Below are 20,694 nucleotides of genomic sequence, written 5' to 3' on the forward strand. Positions count from 1 at the left end.
AGGTGCGCTCGCGTCGCACGCACACTGACGCGTTCATTCAAATAAAGCCGCTCCGTGGAGGGGAGAACTTATGAATGGACGTAGTGGTCGTATAGATACCGCTGATAAGACACTGTGCAAGCATTATACAATATGATACGACCCGAACGGCCGAAAACGTTTCCAGTGACAACGCGATAGATGTCAGATGCCAGCGAAATTGGAAACTTGGTTTCGAAATACTCTAATAAGGTCACTCGCTGGAAGTGGCTCAGATGAAAATTAACATGAACCAAATACATAGGTTAATATAAATTATGAATACAGTTCAGGAATTGATTTGCATCTGAATATTTTGAGAATATCATTTTCTCAGAAATATTCGACTGTTGACAAATATCCTTCTATCTATTCATAAATTGTTGATATAAAAAAAATTAAACGACTAACCAGAACTTGTTTTCAATGAAAAGATGCTTTTGTAAATAAATTAGTATTTAATACCTTTGATACGTTCCCTTACTTATACAGGGTGTTAGGTAAATGGGTATATGAGCCGACACTACCCCATGTTAAGATGGGCATATAAATGGTATGGTGAAGTCAGAAATTTGATATCATCACTTTATTTTTTTAAATTTTCATACAAAATTTTTTTTTTTTAATCAGATTTGTATGAAAATTAAAATAATTAAAATGAAGATATTAATTTTCTGACTTCACCATACCATTTATATGCCCATGTTAACATGGGCTAGTGTCGGCTCATATACCCATTTACCTAACACCCTGTATACATACAAAAGCAACAATGTATACAATAATAACTTGATATAAATAATATCAGCGTGTAAGACAGTTCGAATTACGCGGGAGGTTTCGGGTTCGCTTAAAAGATTCGATGCCGAAAAAATACTGTGGATTTTTTCCAAAACCGGTTTCCACGAACGAACTAAAATGTTATAAGGCGTGTTAAAAACAGTTTTCTTATGATAGTCCTTTGAGGAAAGTGGATAGCTTGTGGCTCTTGTAGTCTGAGCGCAGCTGGATGAAATTGTGCAGGATCGACTGGTCCAACTCCGCCTGGGGACAAAGAGGTAAAGTAAATAAACGCTAATTACCCTATAGTGTAAACAAACATTTACTCCAAAACAGTTGCTCATTCTTATTATTTACTAATGCGGTTTGCCCGTGTATAAAGCAACTATACATATAAGGTATGTGTGTTATTTTGTGGTCAAGTCTTTCTTTCTTTCTAATGTCAAAACTAGCTCAATAGTATTGAGCCTTCGGACTCGTGTTTTTTTACGCAAGTTTCATCACTTGTCAACAATGTCTTAACCAACCTGAGAACAACGTTATTTTTCAATAAGCGTGTTCTACCTGGGAATCGAACCCCCCAAATTTTGGGACAGTCTAAGTCAGTAAGCAAGGGCCCAGGAGGAAGGTTCCTAGGGACTCAAACTTCTAGGTTGATTTTACTTTATCACTACATAGTATAAACAAAGACGCTTTCCGCTGTCTGTCCCTTAGAACTTTAAAACTACGCAACGGATTTTGATGCGGTTTTTTTAATAGATAGGGTGATTAAAGAGCAAGGTTTAATGTATACTTAGCACCAGTGCGAAGCTGGGGCGGGTCGCTAGTGTATTCTATAATTGTTAAATTATACTAACTTAAAACTTAGAAACACGATATAAATGAGAGATAGTTGACTTTGAATGACTGGCGGCGTTTTTTCACTCACTTTCAAAGTTGCGGCCAAAACTAGTGTTATTTAAAATTGTCGATCATCATTTAGATATGCAAATTAATAAGTGTGAACTTGTGATCTTGTCTGAATATTTCAGATACTGTGTAGTCCAAAACTCGTATTTTAATTTAATTTTCTAGCCTGTCCAATTACGAGTCAGCTTCGTAGCGTGATAAAAAACAGGTTACAAATTGCACTACGAAAAGTACAGAGTCGCGAGTATCCAGTATCCATAGACTAATTATAATAACGAGTTTGCGGTTATTTTAGGCGAGAGCATAAAGACGAGGGATGTTCCGTTATATGTCGCTGAACCAAACACTGTTGAATATTTTAAACTATAATACTATAGCTGTATACACGCGAAAATTCTAAATCGTGTTTTTGGAAATGCTAAACACTTGTATGATAACATCTAAATAAAAAAAAGAGATGATACACTACAAAGAAAGTCTAGTAAGTTCATACAAAAAATGTAAAGTTTTTAAGTTGTCAAGGTTATAAAAATATATCCCTTGATTCGATTCCAATTTAAATATTCCTAACTTATATTCTTTAAAGGTACTTTTTTTTACTTAATCTTTGAATTTAAAAAAATATCGTCTGGAATCGTGATGTTTTCTTGAATTCATTAAGCTCCGCGCTAACGGGCCACCAGCAACAGTCACCAGTAGCTGGTGACAACTTGTTTACATGATCTTTCACACGTTTTACATAAATGTATATATTATATGGAATCGCAACATACGTGTAGCGAGTGGCGTCCACTCGCGACTAAAGTGTCTGCGACACTGATGGCGGCTACTTGTGACTCAATGTCCGCGACATGTCAAGGCGGCCACTCGATACTATTCCAAACTATAGCCGCCACTGATCACTCGTGGCAGCCACTACCTTTTGGCTGGTACCTTGGTCGCTGTGGTCAGTAAACGGGCCGATATATGACATTTCTGTGACAGACAAAATCCCACGCGGGCGAAGCCGCGGGCGGAAAGCTAGTCTAGAAATAAATGTGCTACCTAAAGTAGTGCAGGTTCTGCAATGGAAATTAAATGATGTGATGATGATGATAATTAATCATGTGTAGGTAGAAATATCAATCTTTGTAGACTAGCACGGCTACCATAGCGGTTCTGTAGTGGAGATTAAACGACCTAATGATGATAATAACTCACCAGCGTTTCCCCCTCGCAAAGCTAGCGCAAATTCTGCAGTTCTAAATCACCATCTTTTCAGCCATAGGACGTCCACTGCTGAACATAGGCCTCCCCCAATGCTTTCCATGTTGATCGATTGGTAGCGGCCTGCGTCCAGCGCTTCCCTGCTACCTTTATGATGTCGTCGGTCCACCTTGTGGGTGGACGTCCCACGCTGCGTTTTCCGGTACGCGGCCTGCATTCCAGAACCTTGCTGCCCCATCGGCCGTCAGTTCTGCGTACTATGTGCCCTGCCTATTGCCACTTCAGCTTGCTAATCCGTTGGGTTATGTCAGCGACTTTAGTTCGTTTACGGATCTCCTCATTGCTGATTCGATGTCGTAAAGAAACACCGAGCATGCTGATGATGAACTTACCAACGTCTTCCCCTCGCAGACCTGATGCAGGTTCTCGGGCTTGACGAGCAGCAAGTTGCAGAGCGCGTGCAGAGCGGACAAAAGGATCTGATGATGATGATGTTGAAATGTGTACTGTGTAGACTTACCAGTCTTTCCCTTACAGGCCTGGTGCAGTTTCTGCAGTGGCTGTGGAGACTAAATGATCTGACCTGACAATAATGACTTACTTACCAGTGTCCAGGGTTTGGATCCCTCTGTCAGTGAAAACTTAATGATCTGACAGGCGACATGTTAAAATCATATCGACATTATAGACGACAAATGTATGGGCTTATCGTGAAAAATCAATAGTGTCTCGATAAAACTCGATAAAAGTTTATAGTGGCGCGCATCCTCGGCCTACTAGTGATGATGATGACTTACCAGTGTCTCCCCCTCGCAGACCTAGTGCAGGTTCTCCGGCTTGACGAGTAGCAGGTTAAAGAGCCTCAAACAGCGTGGACAAAAGGATCTGATGATGATGATCATAACGATGATGATGATATTAACTCACCAGAGTTTCTCCCTCGCAGACCTGGTGCAGGTTCTCCGGCTTGACGAGCAGCAGGTTGCAGAGCGCGTGCAGAGCGGACAAAAGGATCTGATGATGATGATGTTGAAATGTGTACTGTGTAGACTTACCAGTCTTTCCCTTACAGGCCTGGTGCAGTTTCTGCAGTGGCTGTGGAGACTAAATGATCTGACCTGACAATAATGACTTACTTACCAGTGTCCAGGGTTTAGATCTCTCTGTCAGTAAAAACTTAATGATCTGACAGGCGACATGTTAAAATCATATCGACATTATAGACGACAAATGTATGGACTCATCGTGAAAAATCAATAGTGTCTCGATAAAACTCGATAAAAGGTTATAGTGGCGCGCATCCTCGGCCTACTAGTGATGATGATGACTTACCAGTGTCTCCCCCTCGCAGACCTAGTGCAGGTTCTCCGGCTTGACGAGTAGCAGGTTAAAGAGCCTCAAACAGCGTGGACAAAAGGATCTGATGATGATGATCATAACGATGATGATGATATTAACTCACCAGAGTTTCTCCCTCGCAGACCTGATGCAGGTTCTCCGGCTTGACGAGCAGCAAGTTGCAAAGCGCGTGGAGCGCGTCGAACAGCGCGTGCGCCGGCGCCGGCGCCGCCCGCCCGCCGCGCCCACACGCCGCCGACCGGTATTCCTTGACGTCGCAGATGGCTATCATTGCGCCTGAAGACAAATATAAGGTTAAATACTTCCTCAGCTTGACTAGGCCATTCGACAAGGATACAACGGTCATCCTACTAATATTATAAAGGCGAAAGTTTGGATGTCGTGATGTCTGGATGTTTGTTACTCTTTCACGCAAAAATAACTGAACGGATTTTGTTGAAACTTTACAGTATTATTGTTTATAACCCAAATTAACATATAGGCTATAATTTATGCCGATATGTGACAAATAAATTTCAAGCGTCATCTATCGTCATTGGTTAAAATCTACAGCGCTGGACAAACTACTGTTTTTGACATTCGTAAATATTCATGCCGTGAAACGCCATCTATCAACATGATATACAGTCGTGGTCAACTAATTAGGGACAGATAGAATACTAAGCAATACTAAGTGTTCATATCCTATTATTGTGAGCTTCATTCAATATTACTGGCTGTTACTTTGTAAACATATTGACTATCAAGTACTTTATTTAACAGAATACAATAACAACAAAAAAACTTACTAACTTAATAAAAAATCTTAATCAAATCACATGAATCGGTAATTATGGTACGGACGGTCTGGCCACCTAATTAGGGACGGTTAAGTTTTTCCTTCTAAATTAAAAAAATAAAAAGTAATAACTTTTATTCTGTTCATTTGTAATTTCGGCGTCAATTTGAAAAGCGATATTCTTATCTTGCGAGTTAAAAACTCATCAAATTATTAAAGGTAATGGGCTGAAAGACAAGCAACAATGCGCTAAGTTATAATCAATCTTTATCAGTGTGGATGGCCATACTGGTAAATTGCAGATCATCTGAAATGTTCCAAAAACATGAATCTACGATGCAGTGGCTTATTTCAAAATCATGAAACCACAGAAAGTATGCCTAGAAGGAAGAGGCCAATAAAAACAACCCCACAAGATGGATCGCAGAATGGTCACTCTCGCAAAGAGAGACCCCTTTAATGGTTTCGTTCTGATCAAGAGCGAGATTTTTGGACCAGAACCGACTGCTGGAGTATCTGCGAGTACCGTCGGAAGGCGACTGGTGGAGGCAAAGCTTGTAGGAAGAGTTCCTTGAAAAGTTCCACTACTGAAGATGGAACACAAAGAAGCAAGATTGGCGTTTGCAAGAAAGTATGGACATTAGGCTTTTGCTCAATGGATAAATGTGCTGTTTTCTGATGAAATCAAGATAAATCTTATTTCATCCGATGACAGACAACGTGCGACGACCTGTAAAGTCCGAAATGATACCAAAGTAAACGAAGAAGCAGGTGAAACATACAGGCGGCAAAATAAAAATCTGGGACTGTTTTTCTGGACATAGAGTGTAACCTATAAAAAGAATTGAAGTTAAACTTGAGCAATTCCAATACAAATAAATATTGGAGAAAACGATGCTATCGTATGCTGAAGAAGTCTTACCAGTCTCATGAACATTTCAACATGATAACGAGCCAAAACATACCGCGTACTCTGTTTAATAATTCCTAGCGCAACAGTCAGTGACGGTACTAGATTGGCCCGAAAACAACTCAGACTTAACCCCTATAGAGCTTATGGTATGAAACGAAGGAAAAAGTTGCAGCTCAACGTACTGGCACTAAAAATCAGCATTTCGTGGCATTTAATGGTATTTGGAATAATATTTCTTTAGAAACCTGTAATGATTTGATTGCATCCATGCCGCGCCGATCTCAAATGGTTATAACCAACAAAACCAACCATATTGGTTATAAAAATACGTTTGATGATTTTGTTTTGTATTCTATATTTATTAATGAAAACTTTTTATGTAATAAACACTTAAATAATTTCCAATTTATTTACATTTACAGAGAAGGTGTTACGTGTCCCTAATTAGTTGTCCATCCCTAGGTCAATAAATGTGTAGGTGGCAATGATTTATTTATTTTAAAAATATTGATCGCAACTATAGTCTATCCAATATAGCTTGATTAGAATGACAGCTGCCATCAAAAGTAACGACATAACTTTGTAGCAGCGATCAATGAGAGCTAAATATTGGCGGACGTGAAATAATTCACGTCTGACCTACAAACAATATTTTCGACGACAGTGCTTCCAATAAAAATGTTAATTACGTGTAAATGCAGCGTTAAATTACACCAATAAGTAGTAATTCGAAATCATAAAAATCAAGCTAGATTTATTAACGACGTCTCTACAAGGTTATCTCGAGTTACAAAAATGTTAGTGATGGGACATATCGACAAATGTCATATTAAAATTATAACTAATTTTTTAACATATTTAACTAATTTTTTTTTTCTAACTAATTTTTTAACATATTTAAGTCAAGTTATACGTTTTTCTAAATGTTCACTATTAAAAACCAAAAAACATTTTCATTCTTAAATAAGCAAACATCGGAAATCAATCACCGGTAATTTTTTGGGTATTCATAGCACCGTTGCTCTAGAAGAGATGTCCACCGCCCTCTAGCGAGAGGAAAAAACCACTGAAGAACACTGATGATGATGACTACGACTTCGGTTGTACACTCTTGACATACATTTTAAATTTTACTGTCTTTAAATATAAATTTTAATTGTAATTTTTATGAATAAAGATATGAAGAAAAATTGGGTGCATTTTTTTATATCATTTGTTCGAAAACTTATCGATACATCTATGTGAACCGTACGAAACATACCCAGCACTAGTCACATTCGTTTGAAAGCTGTCATTCTAATCAAGCTATATTGGATAGACTATAGCTAGTTTCTTTTCTGGCCTTTAAATATTTAGAATACTAGCCAAATTACTTGTTATTAATAGGCACAAGCTACAAAGCCTCGTGAAGATTTTTTTTTGGGACTGGAGAGACGGTCTTGTGTTTTAGTCATATAACGTCCCTAATTAGTTGACCACGACTGTATAACGGGTGTAAAACGAGGTCCACGCGTACGAAGTCGCGGGCGGCCGCTAGTTATTTATATGGCTATCATCATCATCTTCTCTAATGTGTACTGATAAATGAATGAATATCTTATAGTGCGTTTAGTGGCGCTGCACGCGCATTAGGCCAGCCGTCATGACTGATTATGTAAGGCAGTATGCCTTATTCTACGTTTAAAAGCTTGTCGACGCCAGTATAACCATCAAGACTGACAAATGAACATCGAACAGCGCGTGCGCCTCCGGTAATAGCGCTAGATTCGCATGCACATTAGACTTGCCACCGATTTTTTCATGTCGCATTATCGTGTCTACTAATAAAGTCAGTATTTAGCCTTAGTGACACTCAGAGGATTTTTGTTAAATCCCTTTAAATACTAATAGTCCTGTTAGCCCCTCGTACTAAGCTAAATATGCTTGTATCACGAGTGAGCTCACCACAATAGTCGAGCGGCGGCGGGGCCCGAACCCGCGTTCCCCGGATCACTAGTCGGCCAGTCCGACCCTTTCACCGTTCGGCTATCGTGGCTTGGACTTGTAATTAATTAATGAGACAGCATTTGACAAAAGACTACAGGATTTTATTGTCACATCGTAGATTGATATCGCCACATTTAACAACAATAATAATAGTATCAGCCTCTACAGATTTTCTCACACTAGCGTATTTCCAACGTCGTTCTCTCGCCAGCGCTTGCGCAGCGTCACGCTGCGCTCAGTAGCGCAGTCAGCGCATTCGTTACATAAAATGAAAAATAGTATTTACCTACCTGAATACCTGTGATTTTTGATGGTCAATACAGTGTCCTTTGCAGTGTTTTTTTAATAGCGGTAGTGTTACAGTGGTCTCACCAGCGGAGTTGAACTGGAAGTTCTGCAGGTGGTCGTAGATGACGCGGTGCAGGCGCACGGCCAGCTTCAGGGACACAGGATCTTGTGTCACCGAGTAAAATGTGCCTTAATCAGTGGCAATATGGCTCAAGTTAGTGTCCTCTTACCATCTAGCACAGAGGGGATCAGTCCGTCACCGAGTAAAATGAACCTTAATAAATGGCAATATGGCTCAAGTTAGAGTGTCGTCTCACCAGCGGAGTTGAACTGGAAGTTCTGCAGGTGGTCGTAGATGACGCGGTGCAGGCAGACGGCCAGCTGCAGGGTCACAGGATCTTGTGCGTCACCAAGTAAAATGTGCCTTAATCAATCGCAATATGGCTCAAGTTAGAGTGTCGTCTCACCAGCCGAGTTGAAGCTCCAGCGACACGGCGCGCAGGTTGGCGCCCTCCAGCCCCGAGTGGACCAGTCCGTCACCGAGTAAAATGAACCTTAATCAATGGCAATATGACTCAAGTTAGTGTCCTCTTACCATCCAGCACAGAGGGGATCAGTCCGTCACCGAGCAAAATGTGCCTTAATCAATGGCAATATGGCTCAAGTTAGAGTGTCGCCTCACCAGCGGAGTTGAACTGGAAGTTCTGCAGGTGGTCGTAGATGACGCGGTGCAGGCACACGGCCAGCTCCAGGAACACAGAATCTTGTGCGTCACCGAGTAAAATGTGCCTTAATCAATGGCAATATGACTCAAGTTAGTGTCGCCTCACCAGCCGAGTTGAAGCTCCAGCGACACGGCGCGCAGGTTGGCGCCGTCTAGCCCCGAGTGGACCAGTCCGTCATCGAGTAAAATGAACCTTAATCAATGGCAATATGACTCAAGTTAGTGTCCTCTTACCATCCAGCACAGAGGGGATCAGTCCGTCACCGAGAAAAATGTGCCTTAATCAATGGCAATATGACTCAAGTTAGAGTGTCGTCTCACCAGCGGAGTTGAACTGGAAGTTCTGCAGGTGGTCGTAGATGACGCGGTGCAGGCGCACGGCCAGCTCCAGCGAGACAGGATCTTGTGCGTCACCGAGTAAAATGTGCCTTAATCAATGGCAATATGACCACAGAATAATAATAAGTACTACGCACAGAAGTTTTACTTCGCGAAGGTATTTAAAAAAAATTATGCTCAATGTCATTAACAATATGGTGTAATTTAGCCTGTCTCAAGAGTCAAGCACCATTTTGTTGACACACGTCAGTGATCGGCACTGCGCCGAAACTATAGGGCTGACTTCGGTAAAATGATGTGACGTGAGGTGCCAAACTGCGGAAAATGGCGGAGCAAATACATGATTTAGCATGAAATATCACGAATAATATTAACTACTTATTTACCTTTCAGTGTCTTGAGGCAACTTAAAAAAGTACATTCTGTGTTTTTATTATTATTTAGGCAGTTAAATACTGCACAGTATTTAGTACACCATTTTCTTTATTTTCTTCCATCATACACAAGAATACGCGTGCGTGAGTCAATGTTTGCTCGTATGTGAGGCCTTGTCGAATAGTATCCTGTAAGTGGGCCATCGTGCGTGTTTTGTTTTCGATGTAAACTCGCGGAGATGAACAGGCCTGATATGACTCAAGTTAGAATCGTCTTACCAGCGGAGTTGAACTGGAAGTTCTGCAGGTGGTCGTAGATGACGCGGTGCAGGCGTACAGCCAGCTCCAGCGAGACGGCGCGCAGGTTGGCACCCTCCAGCCCCGAGTGAATCTTGTCCGTCACTGAGTTTAGATACGAGACCACGGCGAGGCAGGCCTGGTAATGATAAAAAAGGGATTATAGCTCCAAGTACTTGATAGTAGTTCTGTTGACGTAAAGCCAGGTCCGTGAGCACGTAGAATTTTGTCCAATGACCCCTAGCTACCCATCCTTATCGCTCGCGCGTAATTATGTTGCTATCGCGCTCGCACACTCACTGCGGGCGCCCGTCGCACAGTCGCGACAGCAATATAATTACGCGCGAGCGATAAGGATGGGTAGCTTGGGGTCATTGGACAAAATTCTACGTGCTCACGGACCAGACTATAGCATAAACACACCCGCCCGTATTTCTCCACTGCCGTGGGAACCTATTTAGTTATGCGCTGGAAATCTACACTATGACAAAGTTTCAACAGTTGTATATGTCCGTACCATCCATCGCCGTGGCGCCATCTGCTAAAAGCTTTGGGTGTGGACTGTGTTTTGACTCACAATTTCTCATATTTTAGCCCTTTTAGCCTTATAAATGCCCGTATTATTATAGATAACTTACAGGCGAAGCCAGCGTATCAATGTCCCCCTCAGGTTTAAAGTCGGTCTTTTTCTGTTCCGTCTGAAGGTGCAGTTTGACCCAGCCCACTATAGCTGAGATAGCGCGCTCTAGACCCGCGTCTAATTTGTTATCTAGCTGTTCCATGATTGCAGTCGAATAATAAGTAATTGTAGTCAACTTACAGGCGAAGCCAGCGTATCAATGTCGCCCTCAGGTTTGAAGTCGGTCTTTTTCTGCTCCGTCTGAAGGTGCAGTTTGACCCAGCCCACTATGGCCGAGATAGCGCGTTCTAGGCCCGCGTCCAGTTTGTTCTCCAACTGTTCCATGATTGCTGTCTTCTTTTGCACGCACTCGCTTTGCTTTGACGAGGTACTAAAATAAAAATGGATGTAGTAAATGAGCAAAAAATTGGGAAGTTAACAACGTTAACCGACAATTGTTATTCAAAGATAACAAAAATATTTAATTTTAGCCCTGTAACTAAGTTAGCGGTAAAATTAGATCAATAAATAAATAGTCAATTGAGTTCGAGAACTAGTGATATAGTTCCCTTTATCTCACAAAACATATGGGAGAGACATCTTTATGGGATATTGTTATCAAATGGGGCAGTAACTCACCTTATACAAGGCAAAATGGATTCTTGAAAGTGATCGACAAACATCTTCACTATTGCGTTTGCTTCCTTCACGATATCAAAAAAGTAGATCTGTAACAAGAATAGTACCTATTAATTTCTACTTTGTCAATCGAGTCGGTTTAGCAAGCATTAAACTGTATGACGACATCCTGATAAGTTGTTTTTTTTTGCGTTATGTGGTGATAAGAAATTACCACAGTGGTTATATGAATTTGCCAAAATCCTACTAATCCTACTAATATTATAAAAATGCGAAAGTTTGGATGTCTGGATGTTTGTTACTCTTTCACGCAAAAACTACTGAACGGATTTTGTTGAAACTTTACAGTATTATTGTTTGTAACCCAGATTAACATATAGACATAACATATAATTTATGCCGATCTGTGAGTGTGACACTAAATTTCACGCGGGTAAAGCCGCGGGCAAAAGCTAGTGATCAAATATGACTGAAATAAAGATGACAGAAAATCCTACATAACCCTTGCTCACACTTACCCAATAAAAATACAAAGTAAAAGGTATAGCTCACACTAACCCCTACGCAAGATAAAGGGTTTTTCCGTAAAAAATGACACATACCTGAGGCGGAGACTTGCTCTCAGCAATGGGTATGGACTGCAAGCCCAAGTCTAGCGCGTAGTCTACGTGCTCGATCAGTAGATGTTGGATCAACACATCGAGAAGCGCAACCGTTGTGACAGGCAGCTCGTTAGGAGTGCAAAGCTGTGAACAAGATTTGGTCAAAAGATGTCGCTTTATGGGCTTTTGCATCTAGAATAACTGCGGCACGGTAATACTATCATACAGTATTGTAACTTCATATAAACGGACGAAACGCGAGCTTTCCTTCGAAATTCAAATCTCGGTATGCGCTCGACATGCAAAAGTCGGGGGTGTCGCGAAAGTGCCACAGTAATAAACGTACGATGTGTTGTTTTTTAAACAGTAAGCGCTCTTTCTTTTTTATAAAAATAATTACAAGTACCTATTGATACAGGGTGTTAGGTAAATGGGTTTATAAGCCCACACTAACCCATCTTAACATTAAATGGTATGGTGAAGTCAGTGATATCATTTTATTTTTTTTAATTTTCATACAAAATAAAATGTACAGTCAGATTTTGTATAAAAATTAAAATTATTAAAATAATTTTATCAATTTTCTGACTTCACCATACCATTAATATGCACGTCATGTTAAAATGGGCTAGTGTCGGCTTATAAACCCATTTACCTATCACCCTGTATAACAATCAAGCATTTTGTACGCCTCAGTCGAGGCGCATACATTTTACGGTCGCATAAGATTTGTTACTAACTAAATCTTAACACATATTTTTTTTTTAAATTAAATCTACTAATCACAAAACAACATGAATTTTTATCCTATTTCATTCACAAAGTATTTTGATTGTCAAAATAAAATGAAAATTACAATCACAAAATACATTTACAAAACTAGAAAATTCTAAGTAGGCAGATGTAATGAAAATAGGGTCTGCAGGTGGGCAGCCCTATCGCATGTTGTCATACCGTGACGTACCGCGCGGCTGTTGACATTTATTTTAAAAATATGGCCGAGTTGGAATACTGTATAGATAGTATTACCGTGACTGCGGGGCTGTATCCCGCAGTTTTAGCATAAACACAACGAGCAAAAACTGTGTTTTTAGCTAACATGTGAACTCTGATCCTTATAAATTATTTTTGAGAAAGAGATTTCAGTCAAATATAAAATCAAAGATAGTCAAAATAACTCAATAACTCAAGTGTTTCAAATACTTATCCAAAATAGACTTTTCGCCGATCTCTTTAAAACTAATAATGATCTCAATATTTTTGGTCAAGATTGGGTTTAATTGGATTGCTGTAATAATTAATTAGGTACAAATAACACTAGTTTACAAGGTTTTTTACCCAGAGATGAAACTGATATGTATCGGTAGACTTATTAACCCTTACTTAAAAACTGAACTTAGAAAAAATTTAGGACGTCAAATTTTGTAAATATTGATTATTTTAATTTTTATCATTTTTATACATTTATCTCTAAAAACAATCAAAAATATGTCGTGTTACTCCTTCTTTTATACTGATTAGTATCAGTTTCCCTTATTATAGACCAGCAGCAATCCACTAACATATTTTTATCCCAAATTCCTTGGTATCTTTCCTCAAAAACCTTCAAATCCTGGTGAAAACTTTCGCCATGCTCAACACTCACGCTTCCCAGGTTCTCAGGAAAAAAATCCAGGTGAGAATGTAAAAAATGAATTTTTAACGACTTATTCACACCCATTCTTTGGTAATTCCTCAATAATTTGGAAACAATTTTTGCATAATTCTCAGATTTTATAGTTTCCCAGGAAACTTTTCACAGCTGCTTTAAATTAATATCAAGCATCTTTCCCTTACTGGAATTGCTGGGTAATGACGGATAAAGAACTCCTTCAGATTGTAACACAGGTTTTGTGACTGATGCAACATCAGGATATTATATGTTCTTGGTTTTTGTGATTAAAACCTGCAGTTTCAGTGAGGCAGAAAAGTAACAGTCATTAGAGTGATTTGTTGGTTCTCTCCATAACATTGGGGCGCCCTATCGTATATGTTTTCTTTATCCTGCAGCCTAGTGCAATAATATACTTCTCAAATTTTCGCACACTACACCAGGAACCCATTTTTTAACAGATTTGTTACCGAGATTTGAAAGTAATAGAAATAGGCCCGTTTTACGGCCTTAGTGATTGGTCTCTTATTTTTTTACAATATAATTTGACCACAAACTTAGCAAAAGTTATTTGGGCTTAATTTACACTGCCTTGGTGACATTTTAAAACAAGTGCAAATGTTAAAATAATACTTAAACGCAATTAAAATAAAGTAGAAATACCGACACGGCTGACAAGACAGCTTACTTAAGTTAATGTGGATATCTCAAAAACTTGACGTGATAAAAATTTGAGACATATATTTTTGTAATAAGGGGGCTGGTAGTAAACACACCCAATATGAATTATCTTTGGGTAAAAGAAAAACTATTTTTTTGTAAACTAGTGTAATTTTTGTTGAAACAAATTCATTACTAGTCGTTAAAAAAAGTGTGAACATTATGTTCAACCATGCATTGAATCCAATGAGCGTACCGTTCAGTATCCCCAGAAAGACGTTTGGGTATCGCACAGCATGCTGTTTTAGAACATTATGTGCAACTAAAATAGTAAGACACGGCGACGTTTATTAACGAGTTACATTATGATATGGAACGCAAAAGTTTAAAATCTTATATTATGTGCAACTAACAGTATCTCCTAATTACCGTGCCCTACGCAGCCCATATGTTTTAATTTAAAGTTCATGATAGATGCAATAAAAGATTGAGTGTAGTAACAGTATTAACAGTACAATAAATCAGCGTACCGTTTTGCATCTCAGGAATGACGTCTGCGCATCGCAAAGCATCCTCTCAACCAGCTGTTCACTGAGGAAAGTTTCCCCGCCATAGTTTTCTATCTGCGCTATGTTGATGTTGGCGCGCGTCCCGATCACCGCTTGCAAATCACGACGGAGCTCTTGAAAACTGGAATAAAACATTCGCTATGAGTTATAAATTAATTAATTATTGTTATTCTCCACTGCACGACGCTTTCTGATTTTCCAGAGGCAAATGAAGGATTTAGCCCGATTTGCGTGTCCGATAGGGTAATGTAAAAAAGTAGTGTATGACACAATGGGCATGCCCTCATTAAGGTTGGACGTGCCTTTAGTAACGTCATAGTTTCACCGTCTTTTGTCCGTCCCCTACATAGCGGATTTCGGGGGATAACTAAAGTATCTGTCTCCTGTCTTTGTATCGCTCAAGAACCAGTTACATTCAGCTCTCTGCTTCTGTACCGAAGACAATTGGACAAGGAATCCGATTTACCCTCCACCACCTTGTATCTGCTATTTGACATGCTGTTGAGTGAGACAGTGCAGGGACCAGTCTCCATTTCACCATTTTTCTAGTGCGGGGTACCCGTCGTTTAGCCTCTATACAAAGACAATTTGACAGCGACTAACACCAACTTACCCTCCACCCTGTATCTGCTTCTTCACATGCTGTTTGTCGCTATAGTATCCATTGAGCGAGTTAGACAGCGCAGCGACGAGTCTCCGTTTCTCCAGCGCGGGGTATCCGTCATTCGCGCCGGCCATCGCTCCGTTCACGAGCGCTTCCCGCCGAAGATCGCCGGTGGTCGTGTTGCCGTCAGCTGACACCAAACCGGCGGCCACTAGCTCGTCGCAAACACGCTGTGTGCTGCAAATTGGTGTTTAAATATTAAGTGTAGGGTTCAAAATCAATTGAGGGAATAAGATGAAAATTAGACCTCACTGTTCTTGCTTGCAGTTAGACAGTCTGTGTATCCGATTCAAATTGAGGCAGGTTGGTAAATGTCAATCAAAATCTTAAATGTTGTCATACAGATCTACTTTATTTCATGTGAGGTCTGTATTCTTATGTTTATACATACACATTACAAGTGTCAGTGAAAAATTTACTCTGCCACTTCTTAGCATCAGCCGATTTATGTTGTCTCAGAGTAGTAGTAGGGCAAGCTATATTGGGACATGTGTAGTGCCCTGAAAAGGGCCTATAAAGATTTTGAATTTGAGAAGAGAAGCATACAAACTCTCTACTGAAGATTGGTGGAAAAAGAAATGAACAAAAACTAGACCAACCTGGTATACATGTCAAATAGGTTCCTCAGATATTTTTCAACATCACTCTTGTCAGCCAATTTAGTCTGGATGTACTTCTGGAGTTTCAGATGGAAGATGTTCAACACAAACTTGCTCATCACTTGGTCTGGGTTTGGAAATACATTGCTGATTATGGTATAGTTCTTTTTGCAAAGTGGTAACACTGCCGTGAATATGTCCTTGCCGAGTAGAGTATTCTGTAACATATTAAGGGTAGAAGAAACTTAACATTATAAAAAATGGGATATTGTGAAATAGCGAAGATGGGATATTTTGTGAAATACTTTGTGATACCAACTGCACACATTATAACAACATACCATTTGACTGGTTTCAATAAAAGCATCCACGCATTGCGAGTACCCTTTGAAATTGGTCATAATGTTGGCAATATCCTTCATTTTAGCCATGTTCCCTTGATTTTGGGCCTTAACAAACTCCTCAATAAGGTTCCTTTCGATCTCGTCATATTTAGCTTCAATCTTCTTCTTGGCCACTTCGAATTTGTCAGGCGGTAGTTCTTGGGCGATAGTGTGAAGTTTTTGTATGACATCTGCAGCTTCATTTAGCTATGGAGAAGAATAAAACTTGTTATATTAACATGAAATCATGACAAAGTTAGTGATCTTATATCTACACTGTGAAATGCAATAAAGTATTGAGTAATGTTGGTATTGTAAGTGATCTTTCTTAAAACTTGTTTTGTCTTTCTGGTTATTTATGAAATCTAACTTGAAAGCTTCAAAGCAGTTTAATATGCTAACTATGCTAAATTTCACTTTATTCTCACCAGTTATGTAAAATCTGAAATGTAGCCTACTAACCTGCCTGTACTGAATCTAGGTACAAAACAGGTCTTGTTTGTCTACATGTACGACTCTGATTCCATGCATAAAAGCTACAGGCATAGCTAGTAACAAATAATAATCTATTGTATACCTTATTGGGATCGTTGAACAAGTCCGTAAGCACAGGGCCCGGGTTTAGGAAGTGGGTAAGATGCGCCAACAAATCCCTGGCGGCGGCGGCGCGGGCTCTCGGCGCTCTGGCGGCGCCCAACTTCTCTCCCACGTCAAGAGCGCGACCACCGCAGCGAGACATGCGCTCGTCGAGGGAGCTGAAGACGTTCACACAGTGCTGAAAACAATATAGTATAAGCACAGAATAATAATAAGTACTACGTACAGAAGTTTTACTTCGCGAAGGTATTTAAACAAATGTATGCTCAATGTCATTAACAATATGGTGTAATTTAGCCTGTCTCAAGAGTCAAGCACCATTTTGTTGAAAAACGTCAGTGATCGGCACAGCGCCGAAGCTATAGGGCTGACTTCGGTAAAATGATGTGACGTGAAGTGCCAAACTGCGGAAAATGGCGGAGGAAATACATGATTTAGCATGAATTATCATGAATAATATTAACTACTTATTTACCTCCCATTGTCTTGAGGCAACTTAAAAAAGTACATTCTGTGTTTTTATTATTATTTAGGCAGTTAAATATAATAAATAATAATAAATAAAAAGCTTTTATTTCCACAAGTTTACAATTTTATAAATTAAGTTAGAAGCATTTGTCTTCACTCTTGTGGCACCCCTGTATGGGCAAAAGCCTCCTCCATTCCGCTCCATTTCTTCCTGTCCTGGGCTAGGTCGAGCCAATTTTCTCCCGCTACTCTCATTATATCATCAGCCCACCTTTCTTTGGGTCTCCCAACATTCCTCTTCCCCTTTGGTCCCTTCCATTGTGAGGGTTCTTGTGCTGTTGTAATAGGGGCGAGTTTGCAACAAAAATGGGTAGCCTGATGTGCTGTCGTGTGTACATGAATATTTTTTGGATTTGTTTGTTTCAACCATAGGTCCATTGCTGAATACAAGCCTCCCTGTAGGATTTTGACAGTGACCGGTGTAGCAGACTGCATTCAGATGCTTCCGGCAAAATTATTTAGAATGTCTATTGGTGTTTTGGTTACATAATGACTTTTCCAATTTGAATTATACGTCTAGCATGTAACTGAGTCAATGCCCGAGATATGGTAGCAGCATGGGAGGGTTGTTTTTGGTCAAAAGTCAGCATGACTTCAGATCTCCTTTCTCATACCTCAGGCACTGACTGACCTATAGTGGTCTGCGATTAAGTACCTAACAAATTATGATTTTACTTACAGTATGTTGATCCATGATCTCAGACAATCTAGCACCATATAGCTTCTCTTCCTCTTGCACTGCTTGTTCCAATCTGGCACATTTACGTTCTTGCCGTTCTTGTAAAACCTGGATATTTTAATTGTTTAAATTACAACTCGTTTAGGAAAGTAATGTAGGTAAATAATTGATAGATGTAACGCAGTGTGCACAAATAAAACTTTTAAAAATTTCTTCTATCCAGAAAAACAACCTGGATAACTGATAAAAATTACCTTCAAATCTTGAATAGCTTGAGTAAATATGTCATGTATCATTTCGGGATCGAACTGATCATCTTGCAAGCGTGACTCCATCATACCCCGGCGCACCATTCTTTCAACAAACTCGTCGGGATCAAACGGATCCTAAAAATTAATATTAACCGCATAAATTAAGTACTTCAATTTGTACTTGTAAACTTTTCACACACAGCATTAAATTACATGTTACTTACATGCTCCAATTCTTTTATATATTGGTTCATCATCTTGGAAACGTTTTAAACTATAAAATGTGGTTAGAAGAAAGTAATAAATATTTATTAAGTATATAATTGAGAAAATAAACACAAAACGCCTCCTTCCCAAGTTTTCCTGAAAAAAATGACCTCCACCGCTGTCATGATGACATTTTTATTTTTTTTATTTGATAAGTGTTGTCGTTTTTAAGTATTTTTTTCCCTTCCAGACTTCATTGGACAAGATTATTTTATTTTTGTTGATTTCAATTATATTCCAAAATATTAAACTATTTAGATATTATGCTTTTTTCGTAACAGTAAAATTACTGCATAAAAAATAACTACATAAATGATGTAGTACATGTAAAACACGCATTTATTTTGTTAACTATCGTGTTATTATTCGTGTTTGATTGAGCTTCTATTTAATTATTTTTCTTCTTTACTTACCCAGACACACAGCAGCACAACCTAACCAAATCAACATAATTATTTATAATACAGGGTGTTATACCTTGATTTTTTAGAATCCAGCAGAGATGTAAACAAACACTTTCATACACAATTACACCATAATCACTTACGTGTTCATAATATCATACACATTATTTAACAAGCCCATGAAACCAACTTTATTTTCACGTTTATACAAGTTTGAAATCAATCTTTGAAACAAATTATTTTAGCAAAATACGTGGACGATGAAAATTTGTGAGACTTGTCAAATTGACTTGACGTTTAAAATCATGTGTTATCTCCATATTGTCTATGACTTGTCTCTGACACATCAGTGCTGTAACCTGTGAGTCATAGACAATAATCTGTAAATTTAATCGATATTATTTTAAGTATTCACTTATTCCGATTACTAATTAATTTTAAATAAAAAATATACGATACTTTATTTAGTTTTCTAGCGATAACTTCGACAATATTGGAGATAACGTAAAATTATTTTTCTACTTTTAGTGTATACTTTTTCGGAGTCAGTTTAATTTTTAGTCGGTTTTATTTAAACGCAATTATTTTACTTTTTTATGCAATTATGCTTACGTATTGTTCCATTGCTTATTTTCCTATATAAGTAAATAAAATAAAAGAAAATAAAAATCTTCTTTCGACTGATAGCATCTTAAATTACCTCCCTAGCGGAATAGAGCAACAAAGAACTGAGCGAGCGAGATGTCACTAGTAGCAACACTGTCAAACAGAACTTTTTGCAACTATTTGAAGTTTAATAACTTTACGGATATCATTGATTGTTTTATAATTATACTGTCCAGTGTGTTTTTTGATTACATCTGTGCATACAGTTTGTTTCATGTTCTCGAAAATTTCAATTTTCATTCAATGTTGCGACTTTGTTGCATATTTTTAGTATTTTGACGATCACCCGGCGATGATACGCAAGTACTACAATAATTTCACTTCGCGATTAACGAGAGGTTTTGTCGCATCACTAGTTCACAGACTAAAAATATTTTTATGTCAGTTGGCCATTTTTGATGACATTTCTGCTGATTTCTAAAAAATTAGACTGTAGGTAAATGGGTATATGAGCCGACACTAGCCCATGTTAACATGGGCATATAAATGGTATGGTGAAGTCAGAAATTTGATATCATCATTTTATTTTTTTAAATTTTCATACAAAATACTTTTTATAAAATCCGATTTGAATGAAAAATAAAATTATTAAAATGAAGACATCAATTTTCTGACTTCACCATACCATTTATATGACCATGTTAGCATGGACTAGTGTCGGCTCATATACCCATTTACCTAACACCCTGTATATTCCATATTAACACAAGTTCTATGGTCCCTATTCTACCCTTAAATATGGATAAACTTTTAAAAATGGTATCCCTATTTATGTTTTTTTTTTTATATATTGAGCCATAGTTAGGCATTGGCATAAAAAATTATACAGCATTATGACGGTGTTTTATCAAAAATATTTTTTTACGTAAGTAATGAAAAACCTTAAAAACTGTTCGTTCGTTCGTTCGTTCGTTTCAGCCGAAAGACGTCCACTGCTGGACCTTA

The 20,694-nt window shown here is 38.7% G+C and overlaps 1 protein-coding gene across 1 annotated transcript; it reads right to left on the reverse strand.

Annotated features, from left to right (window-relative positions):
* Positions 1-682: 682 nt before the first annotated feature.
* LOC135080611 (exocyst complex component 5) lies at positions 683-18,796 on the reverse strand. Its single transcript, XM_063975290.1, has 14 exons — positions 18,637-18,796; positions 18,416-18,547; positions 18,162-18,269; positions 16,935-17,132; positions 16,316-16,564; positions 15,975-16,192; positions 15,325-15,552; positions 14,673-14,832; positions 11,832-11,975; positions 11,230-11,318; positions 10,792-10,981; positions 9,954-10,110; positions 4,376-4,548; positions 683-1,062 (listed from the first exon to the last, which is right to left on the reverse strand). The coding sequence occupies exons 1-14, from the start codon at positions 18,667-18,669 to the stop codon at positions 967-969; spliced, it is 2,175 nt and encodes a 724-aa protein (XP_063831360.1). The 5' UTR covers positions 18,670-18,796; the 3' UTR covers positions 683-966.
* Positions 18,797-20,694: the final 1,898 nt, after the last annotated feature.

This window comes from Ostrinia nubilalis, chromosome 18, assembly GCF_963855985.1.
Source record: "Ostrinia nubilalis chromosome 18, ilOstNubi1.1, whole genome shotgun sequence".
NCBI lineage: Eukaryota > Metazoa > Arthropoda > Insecta > Lepidoptera > Crambidae > Ostrinia > Ostrinia nubilalis.

Bases quoted from the DNA above. Each gene is read 5' to 3' on its own strand.
- LOC135080611 (XM_063975290.1), bottom strand. From the start codon at position 18,669: ATGATGAACCAATATATAAAAGAATTGGAGCAT. The intron at 14,833-15,324 runs GTAAGTTGGTGT...GTTTTATTCCAG, and splicing joins AAGCAGATACAGGGTGGAGG to TTTTCAAGAGCTCCGTCGTG. The intron at 11,319-11,831 runs GTATGTGTCATT...TTCTTGTTACAG, and splicing joins AGAGCAAGTCTCCGCCTCAG to ATCTACTTTTTTGATATCGT.